The sequence below is a fragment of the Opisthocomus hoazin genome, chromosome 6 (genome assembly GCF_030867145.1).
Source record: "Opisthocomus hoazin isolate bOpiHoa1 chromosome 6, bOpiHoa1.hap1, whole genome shotgun sequence".
In the NCBI taxonomy this organism is placed as follows: domain Eukaryota; kingdom Metazoa; phylum Chordata; class Aves; order Opisthocomiformes; family Opisthocomidae; genus Opisthocomus; species Opisthocomus hoazin.
In genome coordinates, this window is record NC_134419.1 from 2,134,348 (window position 1) to 2,154,819 (window position 20,472).

Below are 20,472 nucleotides of genomic sequence, written 5' to 3' on the forward strand. Positions count from 1 at the left end.
AGGTTCCCCCGAAGCATCCGCCGCTGCCAGCTTGACATGGGGCTGCTTGGCAAGAGAACAAGGCAGGGGTAATGAAGAGGTATGCAGCTGCAGACACCACTGGAAGAAGTTAACTCCCCTTTAGCTTGGGATCACCAAGAGAAAAAGACCTGGTGTTGCTTAAACGGTGACAACAGGCACGACCGGGCAACAGGCTGTGGTAGCACAGCTGTGCGGGACACAGAGGCAAAACCCATTATCTCCAAATCGTGTAATAAACACCCTTTCATTTTTGCAGAACATACACATTAACAGTATTGATCTAAGCCTGTACCCTATAAACATGTTATACTACACACGTTCCTACAGCAAAGCAGCTACGTAGTGTTACTCAGTCTTCAATACCTGACCGAGACCCCAGCACACATCCCGAAGCACTTAACACGCTACTGGAAACAAGCGATTAACTCCTCCTTAGCAAACATTAAGCCATCCTCAGAACGAGCCGTTACTCGGTGGAGCGGACGGGCCGCGTGTATAAAGCGGAGGGTTCCAGCAGCAGCCCGCACCTCGCCTCGCCTCGCCCTGCCGACGCGGCCCTGCAGCACGGCGCCGGCAGAATGAGGGGCACGCTGCTGGCGCTGGCCTCGCTCGCCCTCCTGATCGCCGCGGCCGAAGGGAAAGGCGAGGCGAACGCCGTGAAGCTCTGCGGCAGAGACTTTGTCAGAGCCATCGTCTTCACCTGCGGCGGCTCTCGGTGGAGAAGGCAGTTGCCAGATTACCCCTACCTGTTTGGTAAGTGCTAATTAATGCATGGCAGGCTTGCCACCCCCTGCCAGGTGTGCCCAGCTCCCGGGGGAGCCGCAAGAGCCCCGTCGCCTGCAGGCTGTACCCGGGGGCTGAGCTGCGCCCTTGGCTCCTGCTGCTCCCAGAACAGCACACGAGCCACGCGGGCTTTGCTTAGAGACAGCAAGCCACGGGGTGCAGCTTCAGGTTTTCGTTTACCTTGCAGCTTGCTTGGCTTAGTTTAGCACGCTATTTTGCTAAATAAGTAACATTTACAGCAAGATTTTCCAAGTCAACCTGAGGAACCGCAAATTCAGGCCAAGGCTCTCACTGAAAACCTCTACGCCGTGACACCTGAAGTGCTGGGGACAAGCTTTGCTGCAGTCGGTGCAAGTTTCACCGCTGTCTTCAGCAGCACACTCCTTCCCCACTGGAAAGCAGAAGCCTTATTAACAACTCCAAAGATATTATAATTAAAATTACAGTCTGTCAAATATCTACTCTGCAATTTAAATATCTTCACATGGTGTTGTATATATTAATTGGCACATTTTTAGATAAAGTCAGAAAACTCAGCCATTACATGCACTGCTAGAAATTTGTGCTCTGGCAGGTTAAAATAACCAGAAAAAAAGAAAATAAATGAGGCAGATGACAGGAGCAGAGGCTTTCCACACTTCCCATGCAGTAACACCTGCCTTTTTTGAAAATTCTATTGTAGCAGCAGCTTTCAGCACACATAAAACGCGATGCCACCTGCAACACCCTGCCTGAGAGTCTGTTAAAGGACAAGAACCTCCGCTGCTGAACCGAGCGAGAGAACCACCGCACCCTTACAAACTCCACGAGGCAGCGCCCTGTCGTGCTGTGGTATTTAAAACGCACACGAGTCGCAAGCGTAATTTAAGTGGCAACATCCAGGAACTTTGAAACTGTGGGGCATCCGATGCCTTCACGTAACATCTGCGTTGCAGGAAACCCACCAGCGGTTCCAGGTTAACACGCTGGTCCAGCGCTGCTGACACGGGTTTACCCTTCGCAACAAGCATTATCAGTGTCAGACTCATAAGGCAACTATGCCTACAAAGAACACTCTTCAATATAAATCCAGAAATTACTGGTTTTTTTAACGCTTTAATCACAGAACAAATACCTCGTCTATCTGTTTTCCTACTGCTGTGGTGAGCGGTCAGTGATCGGGCACCTCTCGGTTGCTCACCACAGAAACAAGCAGGACAGCACTTTCAGCTCCCTAGCTGGTCTGTCTTTCTAGAAAAGAGAAATATTATAAACTACTCATGATTCCATGACTTCTAACTTATAGCTTCTAATTTTTATGCCACAGAGAGTGAAAATGCCCTGCCTTCCTCTCAAGAGAGCACCGGTTACGCCGACTCCTCGCTGTATGCAGACCAGAGGCTGGAGGCTGACAGTGAAGAAATCCCCAGCGTCGAGCCCGAGACAGAGCGAGACTTGCAACGCGCCAGGAAAATGTCTACGCTAAAAAAGCGCGAAGTAGCCAAGCTGCTCACCACATCCTGCTGCAGCGTCGGCTGCACCGAGCGAGATCTCCGCTCCCTGTGCTAAGATGCCGCAGATGCCGACGAGGTTCAGCATCGCAGCTTTCACATATTAAAATCATCATGACATAAACCACAGTTATTTCAGTTGCATTCTTTAATTGTAGCTTTATTCTTTGGAGTACACTAGGGAGTAAAGGCTGCATGTTAAATGTAGTGCAAAAGCGAACGGCTGCAGCGACTGTTCAGGCTGGGCTGTCCGGATTCCACAGTGTTTACAGCCGTTTAGGGTTAAACTTTTAGCCATGAGGACAGATATTTCTTCCCATCTAACTACTGTTCTAGCTTCAGCTTTGCACTTAAAATGTACTACAACAAGCAATTCCTTCTGTGCTTGTTCCAGTCCAACAGCAGGGTTCAGCTGTGAAATACGGGTAGCAAAAAGCCTGTCTCCAGGCTGAGAGCAGAGATCTGCGAGGGCGGCGGGTCAGACCCCAGCGCAGCAGAGCAACGGCTGCGGCAGGCGGGACCCGGGACCGGCCCGCGCCAGCCCCTACGCCGGGCGGGCAGCAGCCACGGGTTATCCCCTGTTCCAGCCGCTCCCAGTAACGTCCACCCGAGGCCCTACCCAGCAGACAGTTAATTTGCACCCAGGGAGACCGGAAATCCACTCCTGAGCCCAGAGGGCTGCACTTCCCCTCTTATCTATAGGCAAGTACCAGCTGAGAACCCCAAAGCAGGTTTTTTCTGCTAGATTCATGCGCCTTCAACAGATGGGCCCAGATACGTTAGATACACTAAACAGGGTATAATTTGAAGGCATTTTTCACTTGACTTCAAGCACCACGGGACAGAGCTAGTCTCCTCCAAACAGAACCAATCGCTTTCTCTGGGCCACCTTCTCTGCACTCAGGGCTTTCCTTGGGGCTCAGGGATGGCCAGGCCGGCTCCAGGCAAGCAAAGCTCCCGGCCTCCCACCGCAGAGCCCACCCGGGGCATCTCCAGGGCGGTGAGAAGGTTTGGGGGGATCCCTCTGTCCCCGAACAGGACAGGGTAACCTGCAGCACCGAGCTGCTGCGGCTCGACGGCACACGGCATCTGCAACACGGCGCTGCGGGGCCGAGCACGCGCTTCACTGCCCGCAAACGCCATTTAACGGGGGTGGTTTTAAAATGCTTCTGTTTTACTTTCCAAAAAATGTGGTTTCTACTTGGGGATCACGCAGCGAGGGCAAATTCAGGGAGAAAAAGGGATTACAGGGATAGTCAGTTCTGAAAGCAGCTAGAATCAGGTGCAAAACGGCATTTCAGAGAGAATCACTTCCCAGAGAAAGCTCTGGGAAATCCAGCTTGACATTCACCACTGAAAGGCTTCTGGCAACCGCATCGCAAAACAGGTGAAAGCTGCCTTGGTCCTTCACAATCGTTGTCAACAACAGAAAGAGGAAGAGTTAGGCTGAATGGTCATTTCTCCTGCTGCTAAATTCAGCTACCCCCTTATTCAAAGTAGACAGCATAGACATTTGCAAGAGCAAACAGCGAAGCGTTCTTGAACACGTACGATGAAAACGTGTCACTCGCAGGATCCCACAGGCACCGGCTCCCGATCCGCATGCTCTGCTCATTCAGCTGCCCGATATGCGTCACCACGACGATCTTGTACCTTGGGATCATAAGGTCTTTTACCCGAGCTTTAATGACCTGCAAGAGAAAAATGCCTTTAGACACAAGCGGTGAGCTCTCTTCACGGGGGATGCTCAGGGGTTTGGCTTTCTGGGACAGATGCGTGCAGGCACCGCCGTGCCGAGCCCCTGCAACAACCCTGATGACAGTCTTTGAACCGCAGCGTTTGAGAAACATCCCCTGCAAACGTCGCACTAGAACCAACGCTTCCACCTGCCAAAACCAGGAGCATCATCCTGCCGGACTACGGAAACGCACGCGCAGATGGTGAGTCAGGAGTTACGGTATGCGAACACCGTATTTTCCTCCATAGGTGTTTGCGGTTACCTGATGGCTACAAGGGGGAAAGGAAGAGCAGACAGTACCACTTTTTTAATGCTGGTGAGCTCTTCTGGGCCAAATCAGCTGAAAGATTCAAGGGTCTTAAAGGGCCAGCAGGTCGAGGGGGTTTCTCCTCCCCCTCTGCTCTGCCCTGGTGAGGCCCCATCTGCAGTGCTGCGTCCAGTGCTGGGCTCCCCAGTTCAAGAAATATGAGGAGCTACTGGAGAGAGTCCAGCGCAGGGCTGCGAGGATGAGGAGGGGACTGGAGCATCTCTCCTATGAGGAGAGGCTGAGGGAGCTGGGCTTGTTCAGCCTGGAGAAGAGAAGGCTGAGAGGGGACCTTAGAAATGTTATAAATATCTGCAGGGTGGGTGTCAGGAGGACGGGGCCAGACTCTTTGCAGTGGTGCCCAGCGACAGGACAAGGGGCAACGGGCACAAACTGGAGCATGGGAAGTTCCAGCTGAACATGAGGAAGAACTTCTTCCCTCTGAGGGTGACGGAGCCCTGGCCCAGGCTGCCCAGGGAGGCTGTGGAGTCTCCTTCTCTGGAGATATTCCAGCCCCGCCTGGACGCGGTGCTGTGCAGCCGGCTCTGGGTGACCCTGCTTGGGCAGGGGGTTGGGCTGGGTGACCCACAGAGGGCCCTGCCAACCCTGACCATGCTGGGATTCTGATTCTGTGATTCTTTTCTCAGCAGCCAGACTGGATTTAACCGACATGTAGCTTGAACACGTGTCTTTGTGCAGAATTCAGCCACCACCATTACTAACTTATTTCACAAAGGTCCAACACATACTTAAAACTTCTTAACGGCGCTCCTGGCAACCACAGCACGGAGTTTTTACTGAAGCGTGTGCTTGCCCAGAGCTACTGCTCACACAAACCTCATCATTAACTTGTATAAACCTGCACCCGCCTCAGACTAACGCTTGGTGGGTCTTGACGGCCTCCTCCAGCATTTATTTAACACTTCATATTTATATTTGGGGAGCTCCCCACCGCGCCAGCCACCTCCCTGACACCCCGTCGAGGCGTGAGGACAAAACAGCCGCCTTACCTCAGCGATGTCCCCCGCCGCCTCCCTGCACCGGGCCGGCTCGTAGGGCTGCTCCCTCAGGTAACTCCCCAACACGTCCTTCAGGATCTCCTCCACCGCCGCCACCGGGAAGCGCTTGAGGGGGCCTGAGGGGCAGGCGGGGGAGGTTGAAGCTCGGTTCGCTGAGGGGAAACTCACAGCGCTGAAGCCCGAGGAAAGCGCCTCGGAGGTCCCCTCGTCCTGGGACTTACCCGAGCGGGGCTCGGTGCCGCCGTCCATCCCCTCAGCGCTAAGAGGAGGCGGAAGGGCGGGAATGCAGCGGGCAGCGTCGCCCTGAGGCCGCCGGCTCCCGGCGGCCTCAAGGCGGCGCTGCCGGCCGCCTTCCCGCCTTTATTGGCGGCACAGGCCGCCATGTTGCCCCCCCCCCGCCATGTCCGCTCCTGGGTCCGACAGCCCGCCCGCCTCTGCGGGGCTCTGCGTGTCCCTACAGCCCCCGCGGGTCCCCACGGCCTCCCACAGGTCCCTATAGCCTCCATACATCCCTGCACGTCCCTATAGCCTGTGCTGGTCCCCATGGCCCCCACAGGTCGTCGCATGTCCCTGCAGCCCCCAAACGTCCCCATAGCCCCCACGTGTCCCTGTAGTCCCCATGTGTCCGCGTGGCCTCACATGTGTCCCTATGGCCTCTATAGGTCCCTGCATGTCCCTATAGCCCACATAGATCCCCGTGGATCTCCATGGATCCCATGTGTCCCTACAGACCCCACAGGTCCCCATAGCCCCCACATGTCCCCGTGGCCTCCCACATGTCCCTATGGCCTCTATAGATCTCCACATGCCCCTATGGCCCACACAGATCCCCATGGTCCCTGTGGATCCCCGTGGACTCCACAGGTCTCCACAGCCCCCATGGTTACCCATAGCCCCCACAGGTCCCCATGGCCTCCCACATGTTCCTATAGCCCCCATGTGCCCCTATGGTCTCCATAGGTCCCCGCAAGCCCCTAAAGCTCACAAAGGTCCCCATTGCCCCTGTGGGGATCTCCATGGACCCCACAGGTCCCCCCATGTCTCTACAGCCGCCACAGGTCCCCATAGCCCCCACATGTCCCCGTGGCCTCCCACATGTCCCTATGGCCTCTATAGGACCCTGCATGTCCCTATAGACCACACAGATCCCCATGGCTCCACAGGTCCCCACAGCCCCCACATGTCCCCCTGGCCTCCCACGTGTCCCTATGGCCTCTATAGGACCCTGCATGTCCCTATAGACCACACAGATCCCCATGGCTCCACAGGTCCCCACAGCCCCCACATGTCCCCCTGGCCTCCCACGTGTCCCTATGGCCTCTATAGGACCCTGCATGTCCCTATAGACCACACAGATCCCCACGGCTCCACAGGTCCCCACATGTCCCCATGGCCTCCCACATGTCCCTATGGCCTCTACAGGACCCTCCATGTCCCTATAGCCCACACAGATCCCCATGGCCCCTTTGGATCTCCATGACCCCACAGGTCCCCATGGCCCCCACGCGTCCCTGAACCCATGTATGTCCCCATGTGTCCCCTCAGCTCCCACAGGCCCTCGCAGCCCCAGTCCCCGCATGTCCCCACAGCCCCCGTGCATCTCCACAGCCACGGGCCCCGTGGTCCCCACACGTCCCCACGTGTCCCCAGGCTGGCAGGCTGCAGGCAGTGAGGACATTTTGGGCCAGGGACGTGGCAGCCCTGATACCTCTGCCCAGCTCCCCTTCGTGCTCCCGAATGTGCAAGCAAAGCTCACTCGGGAAAAAGTAGTGGTTTACAGTTTTTTTGTTTATTTTCAAGGAAAAAAAAAAAATCACATTTAAATCGCAACTCAATCAAGGTATTTGATGTGGTTCTTATGTATAGAATTAATAAACTTTGTTCTGACGTGGGGATTTATTTGTTGCAACGTTATGCATGGTAAATAATTGCATATTCAAGATTTTGTGAAATGGGTGACGGGGCGAATGGAGGAAAGACATTTATAAAAAACATTATTTACAAAAAAATGATATCCACATAGTCGTAGTCTAATCTATAAGGCAAGTTACATTTAAAATATGTTGTTTCATGATTATCTTCGACAAGTCAATACAACACATTCAGATTACCAGTGGTCAAATACAAAGCTTTGCTGCGATAGTCCCTGTGCAACAAACCTGTACGTCTGCGACAGTTTTTTTTCTCTGAGAACAGTAGGTAAGCAGCAAAGTTTTCATCACAGACTAAGCAGTACCTAGGCCATCGTAGACTAAAGGTATAATATATCTCATTGCACGTTTAGGCAAAAAAGGCCAGCCATTAATTAACTTATTTAACTTAAATCTTAAAAATAGACCTGTGTCTCTTAATCCACAAATATTTATAAACATTTTATACACAAGGGAGTTCATAAAATGATACGGGGTGATAACCTGGGGAAATCCAATTCGCTTCTGGGGCTCCCTGGGGGCTCGGGGGTGTCTCGGCGAGGTTCTCCCGTGCCCCCCAACCCACCAGCCTGCAGCTTCCGACCACAGCCCGGCTCGGTTCCCACCTCGGACCGCGGCTGACGTCGCCGTGCGTTTTACGCCGTCAAAGCAACCAGGAGATTTCACCAACCTGAGAGTGGAAACCCCCTCCTGCGGGGATTACGAACCCAGGAGCAGGACGGCAGCGACTCACCAGGGTCCAGACAGAGAGATTTCGAACGGAGGAAGAAGATATTCTGAACGCCTCGCTAAAACCCGGCGCGTTCTTCCACGTATTCGTGGGCTGCAGTGAAGCCCTGGCTGCGTGCAAACCTTCGAGCAGCGTCGCCGCGCGAACGCCTGCCATTTTAACAGTGGTTGTTGGCAGCACTGTCTGCTGTCCCTCCTAAAGTGATGGAGGGGGGGTCACGCAGGAGGCGGGGGGCATTCCTGCAGATCTTTTCCTTGCAGTGAAATAAGAACTAAAATACTGATGGTGATAAAAACTCCCCGGCTCTGCAAGAATTACTTTCCCTGGGAAACTGTGAGAAGAAGAAGAAGAAAATAATTCTGGCTATGAAATGAAATCTCATCGGACCGGGAAAGTACGATGTGGTGATGTTACACAGTTTGGTCGCTGTAAGCTTCAAAATTAAGATTTTCAATCCAGACAGTTTCACATAAAGCCAACAAAAGAGTGGGGAAAAATCACTCCATAGCCAGTGTATTGAAGTGGCTTTCTCAGGTAGGTGCTGAGCGTTTGGGTAACAGCACCGTGGGCCGTATTTAAAGTCAAAAAAAGATGAAACGGGGCCGGATTCCACCGTGACGCAGAACTGCACTACCCGCCTGCTGGGCCCAGGAACCGCACCGCTGCCAAAGGAGCCGGGGAACCGAGGGACAGGTCCAAGGAGGGCCCAAAGTTTTCACTAAAAGATATTTGACTCTCTCCTAGGTCATTTAAAAATACATCACTTCTTCATTGCAGCTCAGCCATTTAAAATTGCCTCGCTGGGAGAAAGCGAAGCGGTGATTCCTTACGGGATGAACCTGTGCCGCTGCGGTTTGACAGGGTGCCCTCGCCAGCTGCTTTGAACCATCCAGAATGAGATGAACGGACACAAGTACGACTCGCAGCGGCGTGGGCAGCACGGCGAGGTCTTGGCAGGGACCTCGGTGGGAAAATCACCACCCCTGCAGGAGCCGACCAAGTTTTGCGACTGAGCAGTGAACATGGACCCCGTGTCTCAGCGATCGCGTTAAAAGCTGAAGGCGGACGGGTCTCACCTGCAGGCGTGCGTGGCTGCGGAATGACAAGGTGAAGCAGCGTATTTGGTGTTCCGCGTGCTGCCCAAACGCTGGGCACTGCCGTCGGCGATACCCCGACAGCATCCCGCAGCCAGCGTGCCTGCAGCCTGCCTCGAAACCACCTTCCCTCCCCATCCCCTCCCTGCCTGCCCAAAACGGGATGCCATTTTAACCTAAACTTCTTCTTTTTTCTTTTCCATCTGCGTTTTCAAAAACCTCTAACAGATAAATGCCGAAAGGGCATACTGAAGATGAAACCAGTTTAACTGAAATACCAGATAACAGCACTCACAGCCTGAAGTCCACACGCAGCTGTGTGACTTCCTCGGTACCAGATCACTCTCGTGCGACAAAGCTGTTGCGAGTGAAGCCACACGCGTGTGCGCCGAGAGCTCACACCAGCTGGGCAGGAAGAGGGGTTTAACGGACCGTGGCCTTACGGCAAAAATAAGCAGCAGCTTCATAACAGGGGAGTGATATTTAAGAGCATATGCAAACACCAGATGAAAAGCTTGCTATCTGGTAGTGTTTCATACTACGGAGCAATTTCATAGTTATTAAGAAATATTTTTACAGTAGAAAAGTGGTCTGAAACATCTCATGTGAGGAGCACTGTAAGCTGGCTGAGAATTGTGAATATTTGCAACAAACAGAAGAAGAAAAGCTGCAAAAGAAAGACTTTCTGCTGCTACCATCTAAAGACCCAAGCCTGTGGGTGTCCATTGGGACGAACGCTCCGGCTCCGGCAGCGGGCACCTTGACCTTGCTGCGGCAGGGGACCCCGGAGGAGCAGCCCTGGGGGAGAGGTGGCCGAGGACACAGCCTAGGGGAAAGGTCCAGGGAAGTAACCAGGCTAAAGCCTTCCTGTGCACGCATCACACCTATTTATTAACTGGATGCCTCCTTTATTTGCCCTTTTTCACTCGGCTGGTTGGACCGGAGCGCTGCGGAGCGGCGGGGTGCCGGTGCTGGGCAGTGCGGGAGGGCTGAGCCCCCTTTTCAGCCCCAGCCTGGCTTGGCAGAAGAGCTGCCGGAGCCCGGGCGCAGAAGCAGAGCACTGATGCTGAGCCCTGGAAACGCGGGCGATTTACAGGCGACCGCATCGCTGCCGCCGTTTCAGCTCCCTGCTGACGTGGCTGCTCTCCGCTAGCAGGCGGGGAGTTCCAAAGAGATGATTCCCTGGAGATACGCAGTTTTCCCTGCCTCAAGGCAGAGGTGAAGCCTGCAGAGCCCGAGTGCCCTGAATGCAGCAGGGCCACGCATCCCCCGTGCCCTCTCGGAGGGCTCTCACCACTGCTACAGAAGCTGGAATTGGGGATAAACATCCCTATACGTGCCCCTATCTGGTGCTCTAAATGGAAGTCCGATACATCCCAAGCTGCTGCCCATCATCTTGTTTTCTGCTGACGCCTTCTCAAAGCCAGGCAGAAGGAAGACCAGGCTCCTGCACTTCAGAATTAGGAAATTAGGTCTGGTCCTCCTCCCCATGCTGGGTAAAGCCAGGGTGCCACGCTCATACGGCACGCGAGGAGAGAAACACCCAGCAAAATAAGCATCGCCGGGGTGCTCTGCCTTGCTGCCTCTCTGCTCAGACATCAAACAGGGTGGCAAAACCAAGCCATCGCCGTGGACCGGCATCTCCTTGGGAAGGAGCCCAGAAGGGTGGTCATGCTGGGGGGGGGGGAGAAGCAGAGACCCACAGCGCAACGCTCCTGAGCAACCAAACCCCCGGCCAACCGAAACACTGTGTGAAAAATCGGCAAAAGCGGTATGGAAAAAAACCTGACCCGAAGGGCTGGGTTTGGTCGCAGCGTCGCGGGCTGGGAAGAGCTGCTTCGTGTCCCCGCGGGGCTGCGAGCCTGCCGAATTCAGCTCTGCCAGGCAATTCGCCCCGGCGCGGGTGCGGGACCTTCTCGTCTCTCTGCCCAGGCCGCGGGGGCTGCTTTTCCACGGGGAAAAGCGACCGCCGTTCGGTGGGACAGCACGAATGGGACAAGCTGGGGAGCTTTGGGTTGTGGGGTTTTTTTTGTTTAAAAAGCATTTAAAAACCCAATGCTAATGTAAACACCTTGTCTTTCAAACGAAATATAAAGTAAAATATCTATGTTCTGGTAATATTTACATTATAAAATCCTTATTTTCAGGACTATGACATAGATCTCTTTCGGAAGCATGAGTTTATAACAATTGTACACAGCATGAACCGATTATGCACAAACTGATTCTTAGATTTTGCCCTGTGCTCCTATGTAGGAAAGGGGTAGGTTACGCGGTTTGTACATATTTCCATTTTGGGGGAAAAATTGTCGACGGCGTTGAACACTCCATCCAGGAGTACTGGCAGGTTTACTTCCAAGAACTGCAAAGATGCAAGAAGTTGCATAACTGATTTGTACTTTGTCGTCTGTGTTGACACCTTTTGCGAGCACGCACGCAGCTCAGCCACCCTATCATACCCATCCCAGCCTGGGAGTCCTCGCAGAACGGAACCTTCTCCAGATTTCCTCATTTTCCTTTAAGATGGGCATGGGTTTCTCTTTTCTTACGTCACTCCAAACTGCTCCGTGAGCAAGCACTTCCCAACACGCACAGTTTTTCAATGCCAGTGCACAAGCCTAATCCTGGCAACGTTCGTGCCTGTAAAATTCGCGGTGTTTGTCATCTCAGAAGTTTGAGAGTCCCCAGCAGCCGCGCCAGCCGATGCTCCAAGGCTTCTCTGTGCACCTGAACAGCATCTGCCTCGAATTTTGAAAAGATCCCTTTTTTTTCCCCCGTATCACCAGACTCTCCCGTTAAATCCAGCTCTCCGTCTTGGCAGATGCCGCTCCGTTAATGCCATGAATGCTACCAGCGTGCTGCCAGCAGTAGGCTGAGACTAACGTCACCCAGACACCAAACGCCGCGCCGGCGACGCACAGAGAGGAGCCCGGCTCCGAGCCCGCGGCGGCTCAGGGAAAACACCGAGGGGCAGTTTCTGCCCCGCAGCCTCCAGTTTCGCACTTCCACGCGTCTCCCCGTCGCCCTGAGATCGCTGCTCCTGCCGGCAGCAGGGCTCCTGCCCCAGGGGCTTTTGGCAGCCCCCACGCTGCTCCTGCTCCTCCGGCACCGCGTGTCCCACCGAGGGTCACCCTGGGGCTGCCTTCGGTCTCCAAAGTTTCTATGTATATATATATATATATATATATATGTATACACTTTCCTGCCTAAGTGGTAAAATGGAAAGGCACAGAGGCGGCTGCATGTCTTTAAAGCATTTTCTAAACCCGTGGGGCTTTCAAAAATGAAGGGGGAAAAATAGGAAAAAGCCAGCAAAGCAATGCATAAATGCAACCAAAATTCTGGAGACTGCTCAGAAAATGTGTCCCTAAAGACAGCAGCAGCTTTTTGGGACAGCGCTGTAAGCTCAGAGCTGCTGCCCAGCCTCTCTGCCTGCTTGCTTCCTTCTCTGCATCTCTGAAAAATGTCAGGGTGTGGAGATGTGCTCGTCGCCCGTGGGCACGCTGCCGGGACTCCTGACCGCTCAGCTGCCGCTCCAAGAGAGCAAGGATGTGCTCACGGAGGTTGCTTGTCACCGAAATTTGACGTAAATACTCTTTATAGAGGTGACATTTTTCTCCTGCTTTTTGCTGGGGGACTGTATGAGGAACCTCCATGTTTACAGAAATATTTTTCTGGAGTTAAACCAGCTAAACCTGGAGATAGAGCTTCGTATTCGTCGCCGTGAGACATACTAAGGACTGAAGAAAAAGTAAATCAGCATGTCGGTTCTACTTAACTCTCTGTTTATGAGGCACCCCCTTCGTAACAGCTATCAGTATTGTATTTAGATCGGATATATTGACAAAATGTAATCTACCTCTGTAAGCATTGTGCCATTCAACAGTACTACTATTAAATTTATATACCACAGTTTAAATTACATCCATTTCATGAATGGTAAAATGCTAAAACTCAAGAGTCTAACTGCCAAAATACAGCCTTACTGGAATGAGTACCATTTACAAATACAATAATTACATTTTAAAACCATTAACAATGTTACATCTAGAAGTAAATACTGTAGGACTGGTCAAGACGGTGTTTTCCAAGGAAAAAAATGCTGAAAGTTGTCGACACTTCCAACAGAAATGTCCCGAGTGCAGGATTTAGTTCATTTTCCTTAAACTGTCCTTAAAACCCGTTCCGCGCACGGCAGTCCTTGGGTATTTTCCACAGACTGGCATAAGCTTCCATCAATTATCGGCCAAGTATTTACCTAGAAATGGGATCAGAAATCAGCTGCGGGAGGGAGCGGCCCCGGTGCCCGGGGGATGGCCGCCCGCCTCCGCCGGCCCTGGCACCCACGCACGGGCGGCAGACGGGAAAACGCTTGCCTTCCTCCGCAGCAACGGGGCAAAAGGAAAAATACTCATTTTTCTCCACAGCTTTGAGGCAAGAGCTCTTCTTGGAGAGCCCTAGACTTCACCTTTCACGCGAGACCCCCGAGCAGAAGACAGCCCGTGAAATTCCGGACTCTCGTACGCGCTAGAAGGATTTATTTTACGCAAGGGAGCTTGGCCGCCGGCCGGCCCCTCCGCACCGTGCTGCGGCAGGACCTCAGGGCTCGAAGGGTCCGTGACCGCGCAGCGAGGGGACCCCCAGGCGTGGCGGTGCAGCCGGAGGGGACCCGCGGGGATGCCGCCGTCCCAAGGAGCAGCCGCCGGCGAGGCACCTACCTGCGGCGAACCTCTTCTTGATGAGGGAGAAGCGGTACCCGGCGCCGACGAGCTCGATGTCGCAGCTGGAGAGCGTGCTCCCCTCGCTGGTGAACTGCACGGCCAGGGGGGCCGGGGAGCTGGGCCCCTCCGCCAGCTGGAACCGGGCGAGCAGAGACCCCACACCTGCGATCGGAAAGCCCCCCACGAGACCCTTTACAAGCCCGCAGAGACACGCCGCGCGTCCCCACGCCGCGTTTGCCAGCAAAGGCAACGAGGTGCCCACAGCGCGGCCGGTGAAGCCCACTCCCACGGTGGTACCCGAGCCAGCAGCATCCCCAGGGGCTGGGGGGGGGGGGGGGGCAGAGGTGAACCCCCTCATCCTCCCAGCAGATTTTTCATGTTCCAGACACCCCGGCGACACGAAGCAGCCGAGCTGCGTGGGTGGCACACGGAGAAGCGACCCGTGGGAGGCTGCGGTCCCCCCGACAGGGATGCAGCTCGGGGCCTCAGCCTTCAAACGCAGAGGGCCGAGGCAGCGGAGGGCTTGGCAAACGACCGCGTCCAAACCTGGCGTGTTAATGTCCTGCCAAAGCGGTTGGCAAAACAGTGCCGGTGGCACATATTCCCGCTTTTCCAAGCTCTCCGCTCCTGGCTTTAAATAGCATCCTCCCCCAGCCAGGGCCAGCAGGAATCTGCGTGTCTGGACGTGCGTGCAGGCACGAGAAACGGGTCAGCGGCACATTTCGGTATTCAGAGCTAAGAACGTGCACGTTTGCGGGATTACCTCCGTTTTCTGACTTCTGAGAGATATCGGGGATCTTCCACAATATCCTTTGCTGCTCGGTGTTCCTACAAACACATGAAGGAGAGCATTTCTGTAGGAAACAAGGAATTACGAAGGAGTCATCTGAATTTTTGCTGGAGGCCGTGTGGGCTGGGGGAGCGGCTCCGGTGCCGCTCTCCAGAGCTCCCAGTTCTGGGAGCTTGGCTTCGGGTTTGACCCGAGCAGGAGAACGCTGCTCTTGCTCCGCACTTTCGCAGGCGAGCGACGGGCGAGGGGCAGCGGGGCCGTGCCCTGCTTCCCGGCTGCACACGCGCGTGCTTGCGCCTACGGCAGCGACGGCCGTGTGTCCCTCTGAGCCCGCGAGAAAAGTAGCCGAAACACAAAATAAAAGTTGATATCCTGCTGCCTGCGCACGGGCGTTCAGCTCTGACCAAGGAAAAAAATAATCAGAGTGGGGCTGCACGCGTCCTGCTGCAAGAGGAGGACGGGTTTGGGTCCCACCCGCAGACCCCTCCCCGGTGACCCCGCTCCTGCCGCCAGGCCAGCTCGTTCGGGCAGGGACGCGGCAGAGACAGCAAAGCAGCTCTTTGTCGGGTGAGCAGTTCCTACCAGACAGCGGGAGGGAGCACGGCTTGGAGCTTGGTTACTCCTCCGTCGACGGGGACGAGGAACTGGACGTTGTTTAGAGCGACCGGTGTGGTCATTGCCTCTGTATTGTATTTGTAGTCAATGCGGAGGTCAGTGCTTGCAGGGTCACACCGCCAGCTCACTGCAAGGTTTAATGGAGTAGACTGAATACCCTGGGCAGATACCTTCCAAAATGACAGAAAAAACATTTAGTTTCCGTAGGGGTGGAGGGAGAAATCCCATTTTACAGACACGGTAATCGCACTTGGTTTCAGGGGAGGGCAAGACCTTGTACTCTGATAGAAAGCTTGTACTGGGCTCCAAACCCGGCAATCTAGTGACACCCAGAAGAGACTAGCGGGACAGCATGCCCTCACCTCACGTCACCTCCACTCTGTGCTAGGGAAATATCAGCTTTTACGTCTAGAAGTTAAGCACGCATTTTTGGCACGGTTCTGCCTTACAAAAGAACCCCTACCTGGTATTTGAGCATATCCACGTTGTAATAGGTGGCCTGCGGTTTCTGTTCCGATACCTTCTTGAGGTGGGTCATCAGATTTGGCATGTTGACCCAGAACTCCTTCGTGCTGGCGTCACTCTGCGTGTTGTCACTGCACGGAGGGAGAATTAACCCTTCGCGTAAGCTGCTTTGGCAGGAGAGAGCTTTGCTACAAGGCACACAGGGCAGCAGCGCCGGCCGCCAGCTGAGAGCGCATTTAATCCCACTTTTAGAGAAATATTGCCTCCCTCCCGCACATCTCTGGCTTGTCCTCAGAGCCCTCCAGGGAGGCACAGCAGATGCGACCCGGAGGTCATCATGTTTTGCAAACAGGAGGGCTAATGAGCAGAGAGGCACAGAACCACAGCGTGGTCGGGGTTGGCAGGGCCCTCTGTGGGTCCCCCAGCCCAACCCCCTGCCCAAGCAGGGTCACCCAGAGCCGGCTGCACAGCACCGCGTCCAGGCGGGGCTGGAATATCTCCAGAGAAGGAGACTCCACAGCCTCCCTGGGCAGCCTGGGCCAGGGCTCCGTCACCCTCAGAGGGAAGAAGTTCTTCCTCATGTTCAGCTGGAACTTCCCATGCTCCAGTTTGTGTCCATTGCCCCTTGTCCTGTCGCTGGGCACCACTGGAAAGAGTCTGGCCCCGTCCTCCTGACACCCACCCTGCAGATATTTAGAGGCATTTCTAAGGTCCCCTCTCAGCCTTCTCTTCTCCAGGCTGAACAAGCCCAGCTCCCTCAGCCTCTCCTCATAGGAGAGATGCTCCAGTCCCCTCATCATCCTTGCAGCCCTCCGCTGGACTCTCTCCAGCAGCTCCTCATCTTTCTTGAGCTGGGGAGCCCAGCACTGGACACAGCACTGCAGATGGGGCCTCCCCAGGGCAGAGCAGAGGGGGAAGAGAACCTCCCTCGATCTGCTGGCCATACTCTTCTTAAAAACCAGCATTCTGCACAAAACCAGCAATCCCCACCAAAAAAACAAACCCCATCTCTGCCTGTGCTCTTCTGCCTGGCAAAGGGGCTGCTCTCAGAGGGATTACTCCGGCAAATATTTAAGGGCTTGAGAGCTTCCTTCCCAAAATCTGGGCAGGCTTCCATGGAAGATCCTCCAGGCCACGTGGATTTGCAAAGCACCCTGCTTTTCTATTCTGGGGGCTTACCAGCAGAGGAGCTGGGGGTTTGGCAGGACGTGCTCCAGCCGGTTGTAGTTCAGCACACGGAAGGTGAGCACCGCCGGAGCCGGGTTGTTGGCAAAGTGTCGGGTGATGCCCGCTGGGAACGACAGCACCATCTCCCCCGTGATCTTCACGATACACCTGCAGCGCCGGACGCAGAGACCGAGGGGGGAGGAAACGAGGGGCTCAAAACGCGCCGGGAGGGGAGGGTTCACGCCAGGGATGGTGAGGTGACAGCCCCCCACTTCCCACCCGCCGCGCCGGGGGAGCGAGCTGCATGTGGTCCTAAACTGGGGCGAGCTGGAATAGCAGCAAAGGCTTGCAGCCTGCTAGGGATGGGGATCAATGCTCCTGGGGACATCCCAGGAGCATCCTGAGCCCGGACCCCCAGCCGGTGCCGTGCACCGACACCCCAGCACCTCCTTTCCTCCCTCCCCATCCCTCGAGATGCTCGAGAGCCTCGACAGCCCCCCAAGTCTGCCCGTACCCCCATGTCGACACCCAGATGCCGCCAGCTGGGACCTACTTGTTCGGGTCAGCCCCTTTGAAGTACGCGTTGACGGTCTCCGTGAAGGCAGCGGCGACGGGCAGGGTGTCCTGTGCCCCCATGGTGAGGGGGCTGGGTCCCCGCGATGAGCCTGCAACGGAGCAAACACCTCCACTTCTTACGTGCAGGGAGAAACGGCACCGCTCCCCCCTCCCCGGGCCGGGGCGAGGGGTGCTCTCCGAGACCCCCCCCGCCTAGCTTGGTGGGCAAGAAGAGCGAAAAAGTCCCCCAGGCTTTGGGTGAGGCTTTAAAAAGGTTTTGAAATTATCTTACCCCACCTCACCTAAAAGCAAGCAAAGAAAATAATGGAGGAGTCGCAGCCAGGAGCGGCATGCGGGGCGGCAGCCCCCCGGCTCGGCTTCCAGGGGGGCTGCCCCACGGCAAGCTTTGCAGGACAGTTTTTGCAGTAGGGTTCTGGGCCCCGGCAAGAGGGGCTGGGCAGGTTCGTCGTCCCTTGGCCGGAGAGCTCAGGCTGCCCGTGGGAAAGTGGGATGTCGGCAGCGTCCCCCCCGACGCTGCCCGGGGGAACCCCAACCTGCGGGGACCCCTGCGATGCCAAACCCCCCGCACGGCTGCTCACCCGGCAAAGCCCCCCGTTCGCCACGGCAAATCTGCCGACCGTCGGGAGCTATGGAGGAGAACGTGGGCCTCCGGCTGCTCAAGCAATCCAGCCGCGGTTTAATTAGGTAATTAAAAGGAAAACGAGGAAAAGTTTGCTCCGGTCGTGCTGTGCTCCCATGGACGCTAGCCAGGCTCTAACGTAACTCGGCGCGGTCACGCGCAGATTTCCCCTCGCCGGCCAGGAAAGGTGGTCTCCAAAAACCCTGCGGGGATGGAGGCATCGCCGCGGGCGTACGCCGGGAGCCCCGGGCGTGCTGGGAGCCCTGCGCGGGGGCAACGTCCCCCTCCTCGCGCCCGCCACCGAGCGCAGAGCGAGCGGGGCTCTTGGCACCGCAAAGCCGGTTCAGCCTCGTCTGTTTTTCCGCAATGCACTGTTTTGGGACCTTTTTTTTTTTGTTTTTAATATCATAATCTTTACATCAGGTTAAGCACAAGGATTACTTCGCCCCCAAACCAGCTAAAAAGGAATGGCAAAATTCTCTGGAGGAGCAGCCTACCCCGACACCCCCTTACGCCGCTACCTTCATTCACGACGCCCAAATGGGGTGGAAAGGGCCAGGAATTCAGCCCGAGGTTTGAATTCCGAGCATCCAAGCGCGTGCCAGCTTCAGCCGAAGCCGTGCAAGATTAAACGCCGGCCCGGGGAAGGGCAGCACCTCCGCGGCGAGCGGAAAGCGGAGCGGCTGAGTGAAATGCAGGGCGTTGCTGGCGAGCCACTGCTTTCCTGCTTGGACTGTCTCAAAAAAAAGATTATCCCTTCTCTGTCTGCTGCTCCCCGCCGCTGCCCCGCTGCCGGCTGCCTTTGGCCTCGCATCCGAGCAATCTGCCACGGGTTTTGCGTGGCGTGCGGTGAGGTCCTGGCTCGCTGCTGCAAGTTTTTTGCGTGTAAAGAAAAGGGGTTGAGTGCAGGAAATCAGGATTGGTAACATCTTCTCGGGAAGGCGCTTCTGCCACTTAAATTCAGCTATGAGTTCTGACAGATTAATTGTGAAAAAACATGGCATTCGTAGATGAGGAGGATTCCTCACGCCTTACAAACGCCTTCGTGCATCGGTGTATGAAACCAAAGCTGCTCTCTCCTAGAGGCAGGGCTGAGCCCCTCCGGCGCTGGGATGTAGCCCAAAAGGGTGTGAAAAATTAATGCAGCCACGCGACTCCCTCTTGGTCATACGTCTGAAGGGACTCAGGGGAATCAGTGATGTCAGCCGCAGCCCGGAATAACGACACTCGGTAACGGCAGCGTGTCCGGCTGTCCCACCAGGCAAGACAGACCCGTCGCCATACACACATTAATTATCCTAATCACAGAACTACAGAATGTTCGTGGGTTGGCAGGGACCTCTGTGGGTCACCCAGCCCAACCCCCTGCCCAAGCAGGGTCACCCAGAGCTGGCTGCACAGCACGGCGTCCAGGCGGGTCTGGAATATCTCCAGAGAAGGAGACTCCACAGCCTCCCTGGGCAGCCTGTTCCAGGGCTCCGTCACCCTCAGAGGGAAGAAGTTCTTCCTCCTGTTCAGACGGAACTTCCCATGCTCCAGTTTGTGCCCGTTGCCCCTTGTCCTGTCGCTGGGCACCACTGGAAAGAGTCTGGCCCCATCCTCCTGACACCCACCCTGCAGATATTTAGAGGCATTTCTAAGGTCCCCTCTCAGCCTTCTCTTCTCCAGGCTGAACAAGCCCAGCTCCCTCAGCCTCTCCTCGTAGGAGAGATGCTCCAGTCCCCTCCTCATCCTCGCAGCCCTGCGCTGGACTCTCTCCAGTAGCTCCTGATGACCCCGCGGAGGCAGACCGTGGCTCCTCAAGCCTTCTGCTTGCGAGGACGGGGCCCTGAGCCATGCAGCAGGGACTTGGCAAATGTCCCCTTAAAGAGCAGACACCTCGTGTCCACCCCAACTGCGCGTGGGGGCACGGGCAGCTCCCCAAACCCACCGATCGTCGCTGCCACGCCGCAATGCCCGGCTACGTGGCGGAGGGGACACGCAGGGCCGCGGGGCAGCACGCTAACCTACTTTTTCATAAATCCTTTCCATGGGCACCACTGGTGGCTTCTCAGAGAGTGCAGAGAGCACAGCCCCGCTCCCCGCACCCAGAGCAACGACCCCGCCAGCGCTTCAAATCCAGCTGATTTATCCGGCCGGGATATTCGCATCACACCCACCCAGAAAGAGAGGTGGGATCCCAGAGCATCAGTGCAGGCTGGCTGCAGAGGGGGGGAGGCTGGCGGTGTCACCCGGCAGAGCAACACCCGGCTGCTCTCCGAAGGGCCAGAGGAAGGTCTTTAGCTGTCCAGCAGCGGCAAAGCCCACGATCCTTGGCAATATACTCATTATTTTTTGGGAGAGGAAAAAAAACACCCCTCCCAAACATACACGCTCCGACCGCAGCTGGGTTCAGCCTGGCCCGGATCA

General features: G+C 55.6%; 3 protein-coding genes across 4 annotated transcripts in view; 1 reads left to right on the plus strand and 2 right to left on the minus strand.

The window, feature by feature from the left end:
• Positions 1–599: 599 nt before the first annotated feature.
• On the plus strand, positions 600–2,352 carry INSL5 (insulin like 5). Its single transcript, XM_075424525.1, has 2 exons — positions 600–774; positions 2,111–2,352. Exons 1-2 carry the CDS (start codon positions 600–602, stop codon positions 2,350–2,352), a joined length of 417 nt encoding a protein of 138 aa, XP_075280640.1.
• A 313-nt stretch (positions 2,353–2,665) lies between these two features.
• DYNLT5 (dynein light chain Tctex-type family member 5) lies at positions 2,666–5,673 on the minus strand. Of its 2 annotated transcripts, XM_075424043.1 has the most exons (3): positions 5,577–5,673; positions 5,347–5,471; positions 2,666–3,985 (listed from the first exon to the last, which is right to left on the minus strand). In XM_075424043.1, the coding sequence occupies exons 1-3, from the start codon at positions 5,602–5,604 to the stop codon at positions 3,782–3,784; spliced, it is 357 nt and encodes a 118-aa protein (XP_075280158.1). In that variant the 5' UTR covers positions 5,605–5,673; the 3' UTR covers positions 2,666–3,781. The 2 variants fall into 2 exon arrangements, with proteins under 2 accessions (XP_075280158.1, XP_075280157.1); XM_075424042.1 differs by having other exon boundaries at positions 5,347–5,673.
• A 1,452-nt stretch (positions 5,674–7,125) lies between these two features.
• SGIP1 (SH3GL interacting endocytic adaptor 1) overlaps positions 7,126–20,472 on the minus strand; it is a 64,244-nt gene continuing 50,897 nt past the window's right edge. The window contains exons 18-24 of the mRNA XM_075424280.1: positions 17,422–17,533; positions 16,881–17,036; positions 15,700–15,832; positions 15,204–15,406; positions 14,595–14,659; positions 13,829–13,993; positions 7,126–13,368 (exon numbers count right to left, since the gene is read on the minus strand). Coding sequence (XP_075280395.1) covers positions 13,346–13,368; positions 13,829–13,993; positions 14,595–14,659; positions 15,204–15,406; positions 15,700–15,832; positions 16,881–17,036; positions 17,422–17,533 — 857 coding nt within the window. The 3' untranslated portion in view covers positions 7,126–13,345. The remainder of the gene's footprint in view (positions 13,369–13,828; positions 13,994–14,594; positions 14,660–15,203; positions 15,407–15,699; positions 15,833–16,880; positions 17,037–17,421; positions 17,534–20,472) is intronic.